We start from the raw sequence: 19014 nt of genomic DNA on the forward strand, positions 1-19014 counted from the left end.
TAAAAAAAACCCAAACTTTTAACCTTAAAAAATATACCACAAAGCAGGTCAGGGGAGGGGTAAGAGGAGGGGAGGGGTTACTTGGGAACAGGGAAACTTGTGAGTAATGGCTATGCTTGTTATCTTGATTGTAGAAGATAGGCTAAAATTTATCAAATTGTACACTATAGGTATGTACAGTGTATTTCATGTCACTTATACCTCAACAGATTTTTAAAAATACTACACATTTTTTTAAAGATTTTATTTATTCATGAGAGACACAGAGAGAGAGGCAGATACATAGGTAGAAGGAGAAGCAGGCTCCCTGCAGGAACCCGATGTGGGACTCAATGCCAGGACCCCGGGATCATGATCTGATCCCAATGCACACACTCAACCGCTGAGCCACCCAGGCGCCCCACCATACCTTCTCTCTACCAATTTTCCACTATATTCAATTTATGAGGAGCCTCAAAAAACAGAAGTGGCCTTATTAAGGAAGGAATGTCAAGGGGTCAAGGGAAATTTGGTAGTTGCTAGTAGAGTGTGGCCAGCATCCTGCCTCAGTTTCCCTCCCAATACCCCCCACCGCCCACCTCCATCTAGTGTCTTTGAATGTCTGTGGTATGAGGGGAGCTCTGGGGCTAAGCTGTGGCCCTCAGAGGTGCTTCCGCAGCATGACAGTCTGAGCCAGCCTGGACGCCCCAGTTTCCTCTGTGGCTGGTCAGCATGGTGCCCCAACTGGTGACTCAGGCAGGAGGGACTTGGCCCCCCCCCCCAAGGTGGTGGCTGCTGTGGATTGTCCCGCCCCCTGCAGCCTGAGGTGGGCACTGCAGTGATGAGGTGCTCAGTCCAGGGAGAGGTCCGCCAGGTTCTGGGCACAGTGCTGCAGGTAGTCGAAGTCAGGCACGGGGAAGGGCACACGGGACCACTTCTTGGCCTGGACTCTCCCTCGGGGTGTCTCTAGAAGCATGCTGCGGACTTTGAGTGCCGGCAGCTTCACTGACTTGTAGATCATCTGCAGGCCCCAGGCCTAAGAGTGGAGCAGAGATGGCTGGGTTTGGGTCACTGTCCTCAGACTGGGCTTCTCACCTCAAGTTGGGGGATCCGTGAATGCTTGGCTTGTGTCTCCCACCTCAGAGCTGTCTCCCCAGTCACACTGTGGGCTCTCTAAGACAGCAGTTAGACCTCTCTCCTCCAACCGGGGGCTCCTGGAGGTAGAGCTGCTTTCCCTATCCCAGTGAGGGTGCCCTGATGGCAGAAGGCTGGGCCTCCTCTCTCAGACTGAGGACTTCTGAAGACTGGAGTTAAGAGCCATGGCCCCAACACTTACCTCCCCACAGTTCCTGCAGTGAATGGTACCCCCAGGCCTCCAGTCCTTGAAGGTTCTGTCAATGACCACCGGCCCCCGGGAGACATTGTAGTAGATCCTGGAGAGGAATGGGGGTGGCCACAGTCCTCATGACCCTGCCACCCTTGATCTCACACGCTCCAGCTTGCTGAGCTTCCACTTGGGCCTTGGGCTCTTCTGCCTGCTGAGAGGCACTGAGAGACTTCCCAGAGCCAGGAGATCCTGCCTCCAATGAGCTCTGCCTGTGCGGCCTCACTGCGTGTCCTCTGCCCATGTTCGGGCCTCAGCACGACCCATCCGGATGGTTCCAATGGTCGCCTGGCAGATCTCCCAGCTCCACCCTTCCATCCCATCCCATCCTCACTCCCAACCCACACCATCCTTCTGCCAACTGCCAGGGTGATCTTCTAAAACTGTAAATCTGACCTTGACATTCCCTGGCTCAGAATCCACCCAAGACTACTCACTGCCTGTGAGACAAGGGCTAGATTTGGGGCCTGACCTCTTTGGCTCTCCAAAGGCTAGCCTGTCTTCTTCAGAATCTCTTCCTTCATGGTCTTTCCCATGCAAGCCAACCAGGAGCAGTGCTGACACCTCAGGCCACCTTCCAGCCTGATCCGTCCTGCAAGACCTAACTGAAAAGCTGCCTCCTTGAAGGAGAGGACCTGTGTGCAGATCCTCGGCATCGTGGCCTGGCACACAGTGGCTCCCTGATAAATAATGAATGGATGGAGGGAGGGAAGATGGGAAAAGGTTACCCTCTAGGGCACAGAGGAAGAGAGGATGGCTTCAGAGTAGGTGAGACCCAGAGGGGTGGGGGTGGGGCAGGGAGCTCAGTTGAGGCCTCTCAGCATCTGGTGTCCTGAAATCCAGCTCTTGCTCAACCACACAGTGGCTGCGGGAGCCTGGACAAGTCATTTCGCCTCTCTGAGCCTCTGTTTGCTCACCTGCAAAATGGGATAGTGATAAAACCTGTCTAACCAGACTCCTGAAGATACTGACTCAATGTTTGTCAAAATGCTATTTAAGCTCCCAAACCCTTAGAGCACTGTCTGGATGGAAGGAGTTCTCTGTCCCTCATCACAACCCTCCTTCCCTCCCTCTAATCTTGCCAGCCCCTTCCCCTGGGCTCACGAGAAGTTGGGGTTCACATTGACGTGGTGAGCGCCCTCCACCTTCCGCAGGTCACTCCCGTGGCCCACAGCCACCATGCAGTTGACACAGAGGAGCTGCACCTGCTCGGCCAGGAACTGCTGCCGCTGGTTGTCCCGCTGGGCTGCCTGGACTGCCCTCTTGACCAGGGCTGCCTGCTGCAGATCTCGGATCTGGAGTCAGAGGGGACACTGGGCAAAGCTGGGGCCTCCAAGGCTGACCCCAAGAATGCTCTTCAGGGTCAAAGGGCTTCCAAAGACCTCAGATCATTAAGACCCAGAAGGGACTTTGCTCAACCCTCCCTGGAGCTTTTAGGAGAACTTTTAACTATGGGGAGAAAAATAATATGGAGCAAGGGGAATGATGGGAGCAGAGTAAACTTTGTTGTCGAATCTTTGCCTCTTCTTTGGAGGATTTTGTGCAAAGCTGCTTCTTTGAATCTAACATGTGGCATCACTAATAATTATGCTGGAGTAACAGGAGTAAACGGGACTGTCCTGGGTGAGGCCTCAGGGGGAAGGGTTAAGTCCTGGTTCTGGGCTTATTTTGCATAGGTGTCAGAAGGACTCTAAGGCAGCCCTCACAGATACACAAAGTATTTGGTGATGAGGAATTAAAAGCTCTGGACAAGCCCTGTTCCCAAGGCATTTTGGGAGCCACTGTCTTCCTAGACAGACTCACCCTTAGCTCCTACCCTTCCCTCCATTCAAACCTTCCCAGGTGGGCCAGGTTAGCACCCAGAGAAAGGGGGAGCAGGGGTGTGTGTACAGCCAGAGAACTTCCAGGCAGAGTGTCCTCAGACCCCCTGCCCACAGACCTTGGCCTGGTACTCAGCCTGGTCCATCTTCTGCACAGCAGCCACGGCCCGCTCCATCAAAGTCTCCAGCACCTCGTTTATCAGCTCCCGTCGTAGCTCCCGACTGCCTTGGGTTGCCACAAATGAGTATATGCTCCGACCAGCCCGGGCCCGGCCCCTTGCCTGAGAAAGGAGACAGGAAGGGATCTGAGTGGGCCCGGGGTTCCACAGGCTCTCTGAGGCTGTTGGCGGCACAGGATTTACGCACCTGGACCATGGAGATCTCGTTGGACAGGAGCCCGTAACGTACCACCACATTGCACTGGGGGATGTCCAGCCCCTCTTCTGCCACACTTGTGGCCACCAGGAGGTTCAGAGTGCCAACCCGGAACTTTCGGATCACTTCTTGCTGGTCTCTCTGGGGTGGGAGAGGAGAAAGAGGATGGTACGCCAATTGGGTAACCTGTCCTCCAGTCAGCCCAGCCTCACCCCGTTCAATGAGTTTGGCCTCTTTGGTTCCTTTTCCTAGGGAGTCTGAGTTGCTACTGCTACCCCCAGGACCTTGCCCATCTTGCCAGGTGACCATCTAACCCCCCATATATCCCCTATGGACTTCCACCCGTCTACTCAGGAGGTCTCAGGACCTATTCTTCTCCAGAAAGGGGCCCTGGACATCTGATCCTCTGTCCTGAAAACATCACTCACCTCTTTCCCTGAAGATCCCCCAAGCTTCAGCCTCTCTGCCCCCCAAGGACCCCCATCTTGGGAAGACCTTCAGGACTGGCAAGCTCAGTGTCCACCTCTCTCCCCCTAAGTTCTCTGTCCTCTGCCTGGGGAAAATCAGTCCCCCATAGCTCTGTGAAGACTCTGTCCCCACCCCTTCTCCCCTAGGAACACCCCCAGTCCCGGCTTCTTTCCCCAAGCCCACACCTGGGTCATATGGGTGTTTTGGCTACTATTTCCAGCCCCAATCAGCAGGTCAGCCCTAATGTCCACTGTCTGCAGGCCTGGCTGCTGCTGGAGCCAGAGAAGGAGGGAGTGAGTGCTCTGGCGAGTCTGGGTGAAGATGATGCCCCTGGGGCTGTCGGAATGCCCAAACTGCTCCCGCAGGATCTGTTCTAGCATCTCCAGTTTTGGGTTCTCTGGGGTCTGTGTTGCCAGGTGGGCCAGCTCATTCTTGTAATCTGCCAGAAAAACCCAAAACAGAGGCACAGGATTTAGGCCTGGAGACAGGCAGGGCATGCATGGGAGAGGGTGTGGCTCACAGGGACAGGATTGCTGGAGCAGAGGGAGCCAGAGGTTCTCTGCTCCTAATTCCCCCTGAAGGTGCACCAGGAGAATGTTCAAGGACATGCTGTGCCCACCCAACCAGCCTTACACCAGGGGCCTACAGCACAAAATCTGGAGACATACCTCTGACCTCTGCTACCCAGGATTAACTCAGCCTTAGGTCTCTTCAGAAAGATCCTTGCCTCACCCCTCAGCCTTGCTGAGGCCTCTTGCCTTAAATGTCACTCTCTAGGGGCAACTGAGCCTGGGTGGCTCAGTTGGTTAAGCATCTGCCTTCAGCTCAGGTCATGATCCCAGGGGCCTGGGATGGAGCCCTGCTCAGTGGGGAGCCTACTTCTCCCTCTCCCTCTGCTGCTCCCCCTGCTTGGGCTCTCTCACTATCTCTCTGTACAATAAAATAAAATAAAATAAATATAAAAAAAAAATAAAATAATTATAAAATAAAATAATAAAATAAAATAAAATCATAAATGTCACTCTCTGATCACCTCACTTTCCCAGGTTAAAGGTACCACACACCCCAGACTTTGAAGGGACAGTCTCCCAACTAAATGGCTTTTAAAACATCTTTGTCAATAGCATGAGTTAGTTTTCGTATCTATGCAAACCTTAACAAGTGAGGGCATACGGCTTTGTCCTATCCATGGTCTTGACTCATGGTTAGAAAAATAGGGCCCCATGACCCTCGCTGGCACCTTCCTAATCTGCGTTGGTGCCTGTGCCCAGTCCTGTCCAGTTCCCACGAGCCTCACCATCGAACAGTGCCAGCAGCCAGCGCTCAGCCTGCAGGACCTGGGTCTTCGTGGCGCGCTCCCTGTCGTAGAAATCTCCCAGCGACTTCAGGGCGTCCACAGCGCGGACCGTGTCGTGGATGAGCAGCGCATCATTGTAGCGCCGCAGGTGAAGAGCGTATACCCGGCGCTGCTGGAGTCCGGCCTGGGCCGCTGCGGATGGACGGCCGATTGGTGCAGGGCACAGGGTCTGAGCGGCCACGTTCCCCCAGCCTCCACCTGCCCAGACTCCTCCCGGCCCCAGGCTGAGCTCCGCCCCCAAAGGCTCCTACCAAACAGGTCCCAGCCCAAGCCTTGCCCCTCTCACCATCCTGGCTCAGCTCCACCACCTGCTGCTCATAAGTCTGTGTCCCAAAGTCGCGGTTTAACGCGGGCATCTCCAGGCGGTTGTGGATTCGGTCCATGAGCTTCTTCAGCATGTCCCCAAATGGGTCCTGGATGGAAAGAAGGCATGAAGAGATTCCCATACACACGGGGGTGGGGGGCCGTGAGCACCCAGTGGGGGTGCTGCTCTCTGCCTGAAGTTTCTCTGTTCCTGCTGCCATATCGGTGGGAGCTCCAGAGAGGAGCCTGCTGGGATGTGAATGAGTCCTAGGTGGAGGCTGGGGTCAGGTTCCTGCATAGGGCTCCTGCTCTGCCTCTACCTCCTATGTACCCTTGACCTCTGGCCTGCACAGAGCAATGTCTAAGTCCTTGTGCACCTGTCACAGCAGGCACCAGACAGTGTCTACACGGCAGAAGAGCTTCTGCACAAAGTGCCTGAGGGTTATGGTTTGCAAGGCACTCTACAGGGTGCCGTGGGTTTCCACAGATGCCCATGGGGGCATTGGAGCCAAGCCATACAGCAGGCTGTGAGCATGGGCTGTAACTTCCCAATTTCACAGAAGGGAAAAACAGAGGCTCAGATAAATAAGCAAGTTACCCAAAGTCACAGAGCTACTAGGGGGTGGAGTCAGGATTCAACCCCAGATGACCTACTTTTACCCCCAGACCCCACACACCCCCCTTCTCCCCCCCCCCCGCCCCGGCCTTCCACTCACCTGGCTGCGCCTATGGCAGAGACTGTACTGTTTGCATGGCTGAGCACTGTGTTCCTGCAGCTGGGGGCGATGGTTCTCCGGTGACATGATGTGCCACGTGTCCAGGTTGGCACAGAGCTGAGGCAAGAGAGAGGGGTTCACTGGAATGGGGGAGTCCCGTGAGGACAGTGGGCAGAACTTTGGGATAGGATAGGTCCCAACTGCCATAGAGCAGGGCCATCAGGAGTGGGGATTCATTTAGTCAATGTTTGTTGCTCACCATCTCTGTGCCCCAGTAGGTACTAGGGATACAGAGGGTCTTATTTTGGAGTTGGGGAGGCAGATGATAAACCAGTCAAGAATAACAGAATGGGAGGCTTTCAGACTGTGTTAACGAGCTTTGAGGAGAATAAAATTGGATGACACGACAAGAGTGCAAAAGGGAGTGATCAAGGAAGACTCTGAGGAGGTGACATTTAAGCTGTTCCCTGAATAACAAGCAGGAGCCAGACAGGTCAAGTGCAGGGGGAAGGGCATTCAAGGCAAAAGGAATGGTGAGCGCAAAGGTCCCGAGAAGGCCCTAACATGCTCGAGGTTCAGAGAGGCAGCTGGTAGAGTAGGAGTGAGGGGAGGGTGTGGGAAATGAGGTTGGAGAGGTAGACAGGGCGGGGTAGGATGGAACTCTGTAAGTGACAGTAGAGCGCGTGGGTTTATCCTAAGTGCAATAAGAAGCCACTGGCAGCTGGAGTGTAAGTGATGAAAGGGCCCAGACGGTGCCTGGGAAGGCCTGGGGAGGGCTGCTGGGCATGGGGCCGGGCGGGGCAGGGCAGGGAGGACTCTGGTGGGGCAGGGTCTCAGGGGCCAAGCTGACCTGTAGGATGTGGTCAATTGCTCCATCGAGCGTGGAGGCCCCGCCAGTGCCCGGGGAGGCTGTGAGACCCAGCACCTGGGGCAGCGGCCGTGTCCTCTGGAGTTTATGCTCTAGGTACCGGCTCAGGATGAGGTTGTAGACAGTGTCTTTGTGCGTGTGGTGACACTCATCCACCACGAGCAGGGAGAAGGCTGGGGGTACATGGGGCAAGGCCGTGACCCACATTTGCAAAGCCCTTCTTCCCCACAGGTCATCTCTCTCCTTCCTCCTTTTACAGCTTGCAGCCAGGCTCCAGATAGCATCCTGGGCTGGGGTGACTGACCCCCATTTTACAGATTAGTCAACTGAGGCTCAGCGGTAGTGGTTGGGGGGACTTGCCCAAGATCCTGTAGCCAGGCCTACTTCTAGTAGGCTGTATGCCAGGGTCTGGAGAACGGGGAACCCCGCACTCCCACAAAATGTCCCAACAGCTTTACTAGGAAAGGTGTCCTGGGGTTGGCAGGTAGGGTGCCTCAGGTGCATACTCTTTCCCCTGGCTCACAGCCCTCACCATTGAGCTCCACGTGCTCCTCCTCCTCCGGGCTGGTCAGCGCCATCTGTAGCAGCTCAGCTGTGCAGATGATCAGGTCATGGCTCCTGGCCAGGTGGCCAAAGCCAGCTCGTGGCCCCATGTCCCCGCTCAGGGTTATAATGGCCCAGCGTTTGCCCAGCATGCGGCTGAACTCCTCACAATGCTGGGTCACCAGGTGCACCTGGGGATGGAGAATGAGGTGGGAGAGGAAGTTGGATTGGGGCAAGGGGGATGGGGAGGAGGCAACGTGACCCCCCTCCCTCATCCAGGACTTGGCTGGGCGCAGGAATGGGAGGAAAAGGTGAGTAAACTTTAGAGAAGGCCACAGCAGCCCTGGCGTTCTGGAGGGTCTTGTGAGACACCTGAGGAGATGAGACCCCACCGAGGGAAGTGTGGGCTACTCACCCTGTTGACCAGTACAACCACCTTGGCTTGGTCCACAGTCTCTAGATGCCTCTTGGCCACATAAGCAGCAGCCCGGGTTTTCCCAGCTCCAGTGGGCAGCCACACGATGATATTCTTGCCCTCCAGGGCAGGCATGATCACCTCCCACTGGTAGGGTCGCAACTCCATTCTGACAATGGAAAGAGAGTCAGACTCCTGGCTGGCCCAGTCTGGTTCAGAGACTTCCCCAACACATCTGAGGGGGGTGAGGAAGAGGACTGAAGGGATCTATCAGGAACCCGATCCGGCCAAGACAGTAGTGGGAGCAACACAAACTACACCTGACCTTTGCCCCGTGGGTTCTTATCTGCAACACCTGCCTAGGTGCTGAGGCACTGAGGTGCTGAGGGTGGCCGCTCAGCTTAGCCCTGGTGCCTGGTGTTACCGGGCTGGGGCTATGCCGAGAAACAGAAACTGAAACTGAGGGAGGAGCCAGCACCGGCAGAATTCCTCCTTAATCTCCCTTCCCCTTCCCCACCCTTCCCCCTCCCCCTCCCCCAGAAAAGCTGCTGGAAAGCACCCTCTCATTCCTCCTGGGTCCTGCTGGCCCCTCCTCCAAGAGCAGAGTCTGCCCAGGCGGGCCACCCCACCTCCACTCCTTTTGAGCCAGCTGTAACCACGTCCACCCAGGTCAAGGCTGCCAGGTGGAAACTGGGGTCCCTGCAGCCCCGACACCTGAACCAGGAACAGCTGAGAGTAGGGAGAAGCAGGTGCTGCAGTTGGGCAGGTGCCATCACCCCAGCGGTGCGGGAGGCTGGGTGAGAAGGATGGTCCCATCTGATGTTTAATAGGCTCCAGTGTTGTAGGAGGTGGGGGCAGAAACAGGGTCAACCTGTTAAGGTTGGGGGCCCTACCAAAAAGGCCAACAATCACACAGAGAAATAAAAAGAACTTTATTGTTCCCTCTGAGGGATTAATGCCAGGAAATGAGTGGTCCCCAGGGCCCCCACCCCTGGGGGACAGACAGTGCAGGGTGAGGCATGACCCCCCAGTCCCAGCTGAACTTTCAAATGCTGAAGCCCCTTCCCTCAAGCTAAAATTGGCAGTCCCAACCCTTGAGGAAATAGTGGGACAGGCCAGGCCCAGGACTCCAAGACTCCATGGCTCTATGGGGACAGGGCTGGAGGCCACCACGGCCCCAGGAAGGCTGTGCCTCTAGCCACCAGTCACTTTAGAGAGGCGGAGCCCCAGACCCAGGAGATCCCCCCCCAAGGTCAGATACAAGGAAAAGTGGGACAGAGCTGCAGGTGTCCAGAAGGGGCTGCAGGGCCGAGGGCTGGAGTGTCTCAGGCTGAGAGGAACCCAGGCACCAGGGGCACCCCCTCGAGATTGGATCAGAACCCGATGTAGAGACATTCCAGGTCAAGGCTGTGGTCCAAAGCCAGAGACTACTTGTCAATGAGCCCACCCTCCTTGAGCTTGAAGTAGAAGAATTTCTCCAGGGCGCTGGCGCAGCGGCAGTACTCGCTGTCTGGGGGGTTGTACTCGCGGCAGTTGGCAATGACACGCTGCAGGTCAGCCACAAAGAGCTTGCGGGTGACATAGTAGCGGCTGCGTAGTCGCTCTGTCATGGTCTTCAGGTCTAGGGCAACAGGAGACAAGGACATGGTTTTAAGAGGCTGAGGAGAGCAAGGTGACCACCAGAGGGGGTGCTGTGGGGCCTGATGAAGGCAGGAGCAGGAGTATGGGAGGTGGAAGTGGAAGGAAGGGGTGGAAATGGAGTGTCCTCACCAATAGGGAAGCGGATGACCTCATAGTAGTCAGGGGCCTCCGACTTCTTCACAGGCTCCATGAAGGGCCAGGCACTGGGGTGTGACTGGAGAGGAAAGCCAAGCTGGAGTCAGGCCCACTGTGACCAAGCCCAGCTGTGAGTACCACCCACCCCAGAAGGGGTTGTAAGGCCACAGTCGCTGGTGCAGGTACCCCCAGAGGGGAACCTGGTCTCCCCACCTTGATCTGGGCCAGCAAGTTTTTGAGGGTTGTGTAGAGCTGGTCTGGATCCTTCAGCTCCTTCCTGGGGCGAGAGACACCATGTCTGAGGCCCTTGGTCCTTTTGCCTTCCCCAACACCCTCTCCCTCCATACAACACTTACCCCTTCTCCTTCCCCAGTGGCTTCCAGCCTGTCTCTCCTGCAAAGCGGGGAGTGGGGAGAGCATCCCTAAGAATCTGAGAACACATTCTGAGCAAGGGGCCCCCTCCCCCACCAAGACCCCTGCTCACGAATGCCGGGGACACTCTCCACAGGGATCTGCCTCACACCCTCCTTGAAGCAGCTGAGCCCGGGGTAGACCTTTCGGATCTGGGCCTGTTTGCGCTCAATCAGCTTCTTGATGATCTGAGGGAAGGCAGGGTCTGAGGGGCCAACTCCAGCCCCAGCGGCAACCCTCGCTGGGCCAGGGTCAGAGGCCCTGCTGCTGAGTCCAGGCGCCTCATCTCCTAACTTCCCTGGGAGGCAAAGCAAGAACCAAGATCCTGGCCCACGCCCACCTCACACATGTGCGTACGTGTGGTACACATCCACACGTGTGTGCTCACCCCCAAGGTGTACAAGAAAAGCCCCCAGGTTGTGTGCATGCAAGCATGCGTGTGTACACAGACACACACAGACACACACACACCTCCTTCTGCTTTTTGATGATATGGGACAGCTCCGTGTAGGGAATCCGGGGATTCAGCTCACACTCCATCAATGTTGCGCCCTCATAGTCCTTAATGTAACCCAGGTAGCGGCTCTTGGGCACCTTGATGTCCTTGGAGAAGCCCTACGGAGTGGACAGTTATGACCCAATCCATCAGCAAGGCTTTTCCAACTTGGATAATCCTCCTCCCAGGAACCCCCCGAGGGGCTGTGCATGCTGTGTCCCCTCTCCCCGGTTCCTGGATCACCTTCTGTGGTAGCTGATACAATGCTCTGTGCTGTGTGGGCTCAATTAATCTGCCCCTGGAAAGGCTCCAGGTCAGCTGCTCCGCCCAAATCATCCTCCAGAGCCTCCCAGCTCTACCAGCCTGCCCTCCCACTCTATAGGTGCCTACTTGTCACAGGGGCGGCAGCAGGAGGCAGGCAGATGGGCATGGGAGACCTCTCCGTTGGCGCCAGATGGCACAGGGAACAAACACCAAGGGGCTCCCACCCCAGCCACACCAGTGGGCTAGACCGAGTGACCCTGAGCCCCGGGCAGCAGGCAAGTGTGGGCTGAGGTGCGGGTCACCTGCTTTTTGAAGTAGCCAATGGCGTACTCGTCGGCATAGGTGAGGAAGTAGAGAATGTTGTGTTTGATGTGATACTCCTTCAAGTGGTTCATCAGATGAGTCCCGTAGCCCTGTGGGGAAGGGGAGCAGGGCTTAGCAGGGCAGCCTAGAGCAGAGAGTGGACTGCACAGGAGAGACGGACAGCTGGGGATCTGGGATCCAGAGGAGGAAAAGCAACTGGCAGAGGAAGGGGAATTTATGGGGAAGAAGTGAAGGATGCTGGCGTTGCTCAGCGCTTACTCTGAGCCAGGCGTTTTGCTAGGTACTTTACAGGTCACCTCTTAAGTTAATCCACGAGATAAATATTTTTATCTCCGTTATACAGAAAACAAACAAACAAACAAACAAAAAACACAAACACCTGAAACTCAACTATTTTTTTTTTAATTTTTTTTTTAAATTTATTTATGATAGTCACAGAGAGAGAGAGAGAGGCAGAGACACAGGCAGAGGGAGAAGCAGGCTCCATGCACCGGGAGCCCGATGTGGGATTTGATCCCGGGTCTCCAGGATCGCGCCCTGGGCCAAAGGCAGGCGCCAAACCGCTGCGCCACCCAGGGATCCCAAACTCAACTATTTTAAGAAATGTCTCCAAGGTCAGTCAGCCAGCCACGGTAAGGCCAGGACTAAAAACCCAACCAGGAAGTTGCCATCTAGGTGTCACTGGTTCCTAGCTCCCAGGCCTCAGAGTTAGAGCAAAAGGGGAAGTGGCATCACAAGGGCCCTACTCGTTTCAATATCTGAACCCTGAAGAAAGAGTGTCTCCCCCCATATGTCAAGACCGAAGGGGCACCATGCAGATCTGGATTACATAAAACAGGAGAACTGGGGACCCTACCAGTAGGTCTGTTGTGCCAAATCAAGGATGGAACCCACAACTATCCTCCAATGCAAGACCAGTGTAAAAAGTATTACCCCCTCCCTCCCGTATATGTGAATGTTCAGGCGATGAAGGAACTTCAAGTCCATTTAAAAGCATTATTGAGGGGCGTCTGGGTGGTTCAGTCAGTTAAGCATCTGCCTTCCACTCAGGTCATGATCCCAGGGTCCTGGGATTGAGTCCCACCTCGGGCTCCCTGCTTAGCAGGGAGTCTGCTTCTCCTTCTGCCTCTCCTCCTGCTCATGCTCTCTTTCAAAGAAGTAAATAAAATCTCTCAAAAATAAATAAATAAATAAAAGGGTTATCGACTTTGGGACTCCATTTGTCAACAAGTGTTTTCTTAATGCAGTTACCAAAGGACAAGTGCCACCTTGTGGGGCTGGAAGGAACTGCCTGGGCACTAAGAGAAGGGTTAGGGACTGTGGCTCTGACAGTCCCAAACCAGAAGCAGGTGGTGGGTGGTGGGTAGGGGTAAGGCCAGGAGCAGGTACTCACCTTCACTTGCTCATTTGAGGTGACAGCGCAGAAGACAATCTCGGTGAAGCCCTGAGTGGGAAACATGCGGAAGCAGATCCCACCGATGACCCGCCCATCCTTGATTAAGGCCAGAGTCTTGTGCTTCCTGAGGGGAGAGAGGACAAGTCACTGCTGCTACCTGTTCTCCAAGTGCCCCCCAGGTCTCTACAGCCTTAGAGGCCAGGGCCATATTTAGTGCTGGGAGAGGAGAAGCAAGTATTCCCACGGGTTTGGGTGGGGTGGGGGCAGGGGCTGAGGACAGGTGTGGTGCCCCAGGGTCAGGACTCTTCTGCGGACGCACGGGTCAAAGACGAGGCGGGCGATGTACTCCTTAGGCATACGTGGCAGCTGGTGGGAGAAGACATTCTGCAGCCCCACAAGCCAGAGCAACACCCGCCGGTTGGCCTTGGGCGTCAGCGAGTTGCCGATGACGTGGAACTCAATGATGCCTCGGCGCTCCTCCAGACGAGCTGTCTCGTCCCGGGCTGCGTTGGCTGACAGCAGGCTCGTCTGGGCACCAGAGGAGAGGTGGGAAGCTGAGGCCTCAGAGGCTGGTGAGGCCCCCTTCCCCACACTGGTCAGTTAGTCAGGCTGCCCACCTCGGGCCCCAGCATGGCAGCAGGGTCAGTGATGGTGAGCATGACCTCGTTGACCAGCTCCATAGGGATGTCGCCCATTACACGGAGCCGCTTGGCATCCTCCAGGGTCAGGTTCTCCGGAAGCTTCCTCTTCTCACCTGCTGGGAAGGTTGGCAGAGTCTCTGGTAGACAGCAAGAGAAGTCAGGGGAGGGGTAAATGAGGGTCAGAGGTCAGGGGTCAGTACCCACCTGGCATGGGCTCAGCTCCTCCAGAGTCCAGACTCAAGGAGCTGTTGCTGCCTCCACCCATGGTAGGACTGAAGATGGGGGTGCTGGGGACAACTGCTGCACTGACCGTAGCTGGGAGTGAGCGAAATTAGGAGTGGGGGGTCAGAGATGGTGGTGGGTCCCAAAAAGGGACTCCCTGACACACCCTTCTGCATATCCCCACTGCAGCCATCTGCAGTGCCTCTTCCCTAGCAGAGGGCTGAGCTCTGCCAAGAAAGTCAAGCCAGGAGCCTGCAGATCCTGCTGGAGCACATACCCGGCCTGGGCACCAGCTGGGTCCCCTCTGAGGGTGGCATGGTGAAGCCGGACTCCCAGATTGGAGAGTTTGCCCCATATATCTCCTCCTCCAGCATGGACAGGAATCTGTGGGGAGGGTACAGTGTGTCTCGCAACTCTGTCCTCCAACCAAGGCAGCAGCCTGGACCAGACCCAGACTGGAGGCAGGTCAAAAAGACCCTGTTCTCAGGAAACTGGGAGCCAGAGAGTGGAGACAGCTTCAGACTAGGGGGAGACACAGTCCCCTGGTCAAAGGCAGAACAGGACATCCAGGACAGGATCAGAGGCCCAGTTTGCCATGGTGTGCAGCACATGGGGATAGAGTCTGACTGGTGCCATCCTGTGCTATGCGGCCGGGCAGGGCACTAAGTCACCCTGGGCCTCAGTGTGAAACGGAGCTCAGAATCCACCCACTCCTGCCACCTCACATTCCCACCTCGCAGCAGAAGGGGCCCTGAAAGGCCTGCATTAGTCAGCAAAGGCGTCTCAAACTGGGGAGTGGTGAGCCAAGTTTAAAGTGGGAGAGAGGGCAGCACAACAGAGCAAAATCTTACGGAAAGGACTACAACAGGAGTGGAAATCGGTTTCACCTCAAGCATAAGCTCTGGCTTCTTGGCACCTTGCGGTAGGAAGGATTCTGAGGCTGTGTCCAGGCCCCATGGGAAACAATTAGTCACATCTACCAGGGGCATGGGCAGGGGTAATGTTAGCACTCAGGCCATGTACCTGCCATCCCCAGACTAGCACACGCAAAGGCAAATGCCAGCAAGTTGCATCTGGGCCCCAGACAAGTCTGCCAGGTAGACACCCAGATCCCAGAAGGCTCATGGAGGGGGAGGAGGGACCATTCCAAGAAGCCTTCCTGGAAAAAAGGGGACAACAGGGAGGATGTGAATCTGGAGCAAACTCCTGACAGGCCGGAGTGAGCCTTACTTTGGGAAGTGGGTGAGGATAAGGGTCCTCTTCTCAGGCACCAGCTTGTCCTTCTCCACCCGGAACTTCTCTAGCAGCTGCCGCCGGGTCACAGTGAAGATGGAGCGGAGAAGGCTTCGTCCAAAGATGTGAGTGGTCTCGTAGCGGGGGAGGCTGTCACAGCTCTGGGGTACGTGGCAGTAGCAGAGCCATCTGCGGGCAGAGGGGAGGTAGGATGGAGAATGGAGACACTAAACCCAGGTTGGGCTTATGAGCACAAGCACCCCCACCCCTACCCCCTCCCCCACCCCCCGCTGGCCTTGGCCAGCCCTACCTGGTATAATTGACCTTGTAAGTAGCCACATCCTCAGCCTGAGACCGCTGCCGAAATTGGGCAGGAGTCTCAAGCTTCCAGTAGTTAAGGCAGAGCAGGAACATCTTTGAGAGTTCAAACATCGTCTGCCGCTCCCGAGGAGCCAGGTGACTAAACTTATACTGCACAAAGTTCAGCACACCCTGAGAAGGGGTGGGTAGGGAACAAGACCAGGAAGGAGACGTGAGCGGCCAGCAGGGGTTTCTTATACAAAATCTGGTGCTTCCTGAGGGCAGGCTAAAGCTCCCCTCTCACTCGGGCTCTCTGTGAAGAAAAATTGTGCCCCCTTCCCAGCTCCATGCCCATCTTGAACATCCTCCCTTCTCTGAACCTGTCCCTTGTTCTCAGCTTGAGGAAGATGGGGAACACAGGCTCCTCACTCCTCCAAGATGCCCCCAATTCTCTTACTACCTTCCTCATCCCACCTGCTCAATATTAGGCTTCTCAAATGGGGGACTGCCCAGGGAGCCCTCCACCACTGGCCGGGTCATCTGCAGGATGCATTTCCGCAGGAGCTGGAGGAAGAGGAAGAGGGAGGAGTAGAGGTCAGTGGAGCTCAGAGCTGCAAACTCCCCAGTCCAGCCCCACCTCCTTTGCTCATTCACACTCACTTGGATGAAGCTCACCTTGAAGAGGTAGAAATAGACCTGCTTAGTGTCCGTGTCCTCCTCTTTGTGAACAGACATGAACAGGTTCTCCACGTCTACCACCATACCCAGCAGCCGGTTAATCTCATCTTCTGACACATTCTCCAGGTGGGACACGTGGTCAGCTGCAAGAAGGAAAGGTGGTAGGATTGGAAAGAAAGGATAGATGACGAGAGCTCTCTCTCACTCTTCATCACCAGTCAATTTACAACCTTGGTAGCTCCAAACAGCATGACCAGTAGTGAGACTGACTGCTACTATGTCAGCCTTGGGTGGACCCTGTCTATTCTGGGCTGGCAAATTTCCTTTCTCTTCCCTTGGGAGGGATACATGTTCCCAACCCAATCCCTCCTTCGGAGGCATTTTTGGTTCCAAAGATAAAACTCAGTGGCACTTAAATTATCCTGTCCAAGCAGGCCCCAGGACCTGCCCCCGCCCCAGCTCCAAGGGCACTACCTGCCTTACCCAAGGGGTGCTCACAGCTGCGGCACAGCTCGCTCAGGTTGGCAGCTGGCTGCTGCAGGTCCATGCGGGGTGCAGTGGGGGGCTTGGGGTTTTTCCAGCCATTACACTTGCAGGTTTCATTGGCCTGGCGTTAGAAAACTCGGTCAATAGCCCTGTAACCGGGCACGGGGAGCCGATCCCCAGCCACAGATTTGCCCCCATTCCCACCGGAGCCCTGGGATGCCCCAAGCCCCGCCCCTTCTCACCCCAGGCCCCGCCCCCACCTTGCAAGCCGAGAAGACCCCTAGCTTCTCAAGCTTCTTGGCGCGCGGCAGCCCCCGGACTTGCGCCTTCCTCTGGCTGGCGCGCTGCTGCTGGCTCAGGCCAGGTCGAGCCGGATCCCCTCCGCTCCCGGTCCCCCCACTTCCTACCCCGGGACCCCCAGTCCCTGTGCTGCCGGCTGGGGCTGCAACTGGCGCGGGGGCTGGTGCCGGAGTGGGAGCCGGAGTCGGGGCTGAAGCCGGGCTGGGGGCAGGAGTCGGAGGTGGGGCAGGGGCTGGAGACTGAAGGGGACGGGGCTGCGTGGCCGGAGCCGGGGTCGAGGCCTGGGAAGGTTCCGCCATGGCCTCCCCCGCAGCGGAGCGCGGCGCGGCGCTCCCAGCCCTAGGGCCGCATGGGCAACCGGCGCTCGGTGCGCAGGCGTCGCTGCGCCGGAGCATGATGGGAGTTGTAGTCTTCCACGACCGCTCCCTCCGTTTCTGGCTTCCAGACTTTTCTGTCCTGCCTCTTGGCCCCAGACAAGCAAGTGAAGCCTGAGCCATTACCCTAGATTGTCTCCTCCTCACTTCTAATCTCTTTGAAGTCTTATGGGATAGCGAGGATTGCCGTTTTCTTGGGGACTTGGAGGAGCATCTGAGAAAACAGGCTCCTGTTGAGGGGAATCACAGATGCTGCCCGGGGTCGTGTTGGCTTCCGCCCCTCCACCCCCTGTCCCTGTCCCACACGTCTGCGGACACGGAAGTGCAGCCACAGCGGAGATTAAGAAGCAACACTTCCATTTCTTGCCCCGTGGAGGTGGCTACATGGGGGTGCTCTCTGGGGGATAATTCAGTGGTAATCTCTGGTGCGCTTCTTCTATTATGTTATATTTCAGCAATAAAGCCGTGAGCGCCTGAAGGCAGGGTTCGCGTCTTCCTTCTGTCCCAGAGCCCAGCCCTCAGGCGGCCACAGTAGACCCAGAGTCTGACGAATGAAGGAAACCAGGAAGTCGCGGTCACCTCCTAAGCCCCGTGTCACAAGACCGTGCGCGGTCAGGATGGAAGACCCTCACGGTCACACCCCGGGCTCGGTTCAGGGGACAGCCGTTCTTGTCCTCAGGCCTGATTCTGGGAAGGGCAAGAGCCCGGCTCCATCTCGCCTCCGCCCTGCGCTGGTGAGCGCTACAGGGTCGGCTGGTCTGCGCTGGTGGGTCACCGCCCCGGGAGCCAGGATGAGAGCAGCAGTGGCGCGCCAGGGCGGTGACCACCAGGCCTGCGGAGACCTGACTGGCGTAGCAGGCGGCCGCGGAGGAGCGGAGGAGCCAGGCCGCCCCAGGGCCTCTCCCCAGGGCGCGCAGCCGCACCCCCGCCCCCCACCCCTCCCCACGCCGCCGCCGCCACCACCGAGCGCCCAGAGCCACGCCCAGGGCCTCGCGCCCTAGCCCTCGGACAGCAGTTGCTCAGTCGGATGCAGCGGGTTGGTAGCGGTCTCCCCAGCGGGAGCCAGGTGGCATCCCGCTGTCCCAGCGTGGCCCTTGCCCAACAGAACCAGGTGGCCACACTGCCCGTACGGCTCCTGAGGGACGATGTGGTGACTGCGCAGAACAACTTCCATGCAGAGAATGGCTTCCAGATGAAGGTGGATGCCTGTGGCTTTGCCCCGGAGGAGCTGGTGGTGCAAGTGGACGGCCAATGTCTGATGGTGACCGGCCAGAGGCAACTGGAGGGCTGCAGCCCAGATGGGGCTGGCTACCGTGTGGCGCAGAGGGTGCATCGGCAGATCCAACTACCACCGGACCTGGATCCCACTGCCGTGACCTGCAGCATGACCCCCTCCGGCCAGCTGTGCCTCGGAGGCCAGTGCCGGGCGCTGCCTTCCCCGGAAGCCCAAAAAGGCCCATCCCCGAGACTCCGAGGCCATGGCTCTAAGAAAGGTCAACCTACCCTGACCCAGTAAACAATCCTAGTGTGCAGCAGCAGCCTTGGTGTTCTGTGGTCTTTTCTTGGGGTTGGGATCAAAGGTGGAGGCATAATGGAGGTAGAGAGAGGGCCAGTGGAGGGCTTAGGGAGGCAGGAAAAGCACTTTACGGTGGTGGTCCAACAAGAATCAGGCCTCTGTGGCCCCGGGAGGAGCTGGGTCCGGGGCTCAGTAGACCAACAGCCCTGTGCTGGGCAAATGACAGCAGCAGCTCCAGCAGGGAGCAGCAGAGGGCCAGGATGGCAGCGGGGGCACCAGGCTCCACAACCAGCAGAGGGCCCCGGCAGACCAGAGATCAGATAGATACAAAGACTGGACTTGATGTGGGGTGGTCTCTTGGTCTGAAGA

At 56.9% G+C, this 19014-nt stretch overlaps 3 protein-coding genes across 9 annotated transcripts; 1 reads left to right on the forward strand and 2 right to left on the reverse strand.

The window, feature by feature from the left end:
* Positions 1 to 228: 228 nt before the first annotated feature.
* On the reverse strand, positions 229 to 8707 carry DHX58 (DExH-box helicase 58). 5 transcript variants are annotated; one of them, XM_072780549.1, is made up of 13 exons: positions 8554 to 8707; positions 8229 to 8463; positions 7803 to 8004; positions 7253 to 7443; positions 6403 to 6519; positions 5670 to 5796; positions 5324 to 5515; positions 4212 to 4465; positions 3550 to 3699; positions 3303 to 3464; positions 2468 to 2658; positions 1316 to 1412; positions 229 to 1015 (listed from the first exon to the last, which is right to left on the reverse strand). In XM_072780549.1, exons 2-13 carry the CDS (start codon positions 8394 to 8396, stop codon positions 830 to 832), a joined length of 2037 nt encoding a protein of 678 aa, XP_072636650.1. In that variant the 5' UTR covers positions 8397 to 8463; positions 8554 to 8707; the 3' UTR covers positions 229 to 829. The 5 variants fall into 5 exon arrangements, 3 of the variants coding, with proteins under 3 accessions (XP_072636650.1, XP_072636651.1, XP_072636649.1); XM_072780550.1 differs by having other exon boundaries at positions 8229 to 8397; positions 8554 to 8697; XR_012009022.1 differs by adding an exon at positions 1836 to 2280 and having other exon boundaries at positions 999 to 1015; positions 8229 to 8691.
* Positions 8708 to 9143: 436 nt separating this feature from the next.
* Positions 9144 to 17963, reverse strand: KAT2A (lysine acetyltransferase 2A). Of its 3 annotated transcripts, none has more exons than XM_072780526.1 (18): positions 16716 to 17569; positions 16453 to 16576; positions 15967 to 16112; positions 15766 to 15855; positions 15302 to 15483; positions 14989 to 15180; positions 14036 to 14142; positions 13741 to 13851; positions 13513 to 13652; positions 13215 to 13423; positions 12893 to 13019; positions 11478 to 11588; positions 10887 to 11030; positions 10489 to 10603; positions 10361 to 10397; positions 10218 to 10281; positions 9999 to 10083; positions 9144 to 9849 (listed from the first exon to the last, which is right to left on the reverse strand). In XM_072780526.1, the coding sequence occupies exons 1-18, from the start codon at positions 17250 to 17252 to the stop codon at positions 9656 to 9658; spliced, it is 2715 nt and encodes a 904-aa protein (XP_072636627.1). In that variant the 5' UTR covers positions 17253 to 17569; the 3' UTR covers positions 9144 to 9655. The 3 variants fall into 3 exon arrangements, with proteins under 3 accessions (XP_072636627.1, XP_072636628.1, XP_072636629.1); XM_072780527.1 differs by having other exon boundaries at positions 13513 to 13649; positions 16716 to 17568; XM_072780528.1 differs by lacking the exons at positions 9144 to 9849; positions 9999 to 10083; positions 10218 to 10281; positions 10361 to 10397 and having other exon boundaries at positions 10590 to 10713; positions 16716 to 17963.
* Positions 17964 to 18113: 150 nt separating this feature from the next.
* HSPB9 (heat shock protein family B (small) member 9) lies at positions 18114 to 18663 on the forward strand. The gene has a single exon (XM_072780590.1). The coding sequence runs from the start codon at positions 18157 to 18159 to the stop codon at positions 18643 to 18645; it is 489 nt and encodes a 162-aa protein (XP_072636691.1). The 5' UTR covers positions 18114 to 18156; the 3' UTR covers positions 18646 to 18663.
* The last annotated feature ends 351 nt before the right edge of the window (positions 18664 to 19014 follow it).

Source organism: Canis lupus, chromosome 16 (genome assembly GCF_048164855.1).
Source record: "Canis lupus baileyi chromosome 16, mCanLup2.hap1, whole genome shotgun sequence".
NCBI classification, from domain to species: domain Eukaryota; kingdom Metazoa; phylum Chordata; class Mammalia; order Carnivora; family Canidae; genus Canis; species Canis lupus.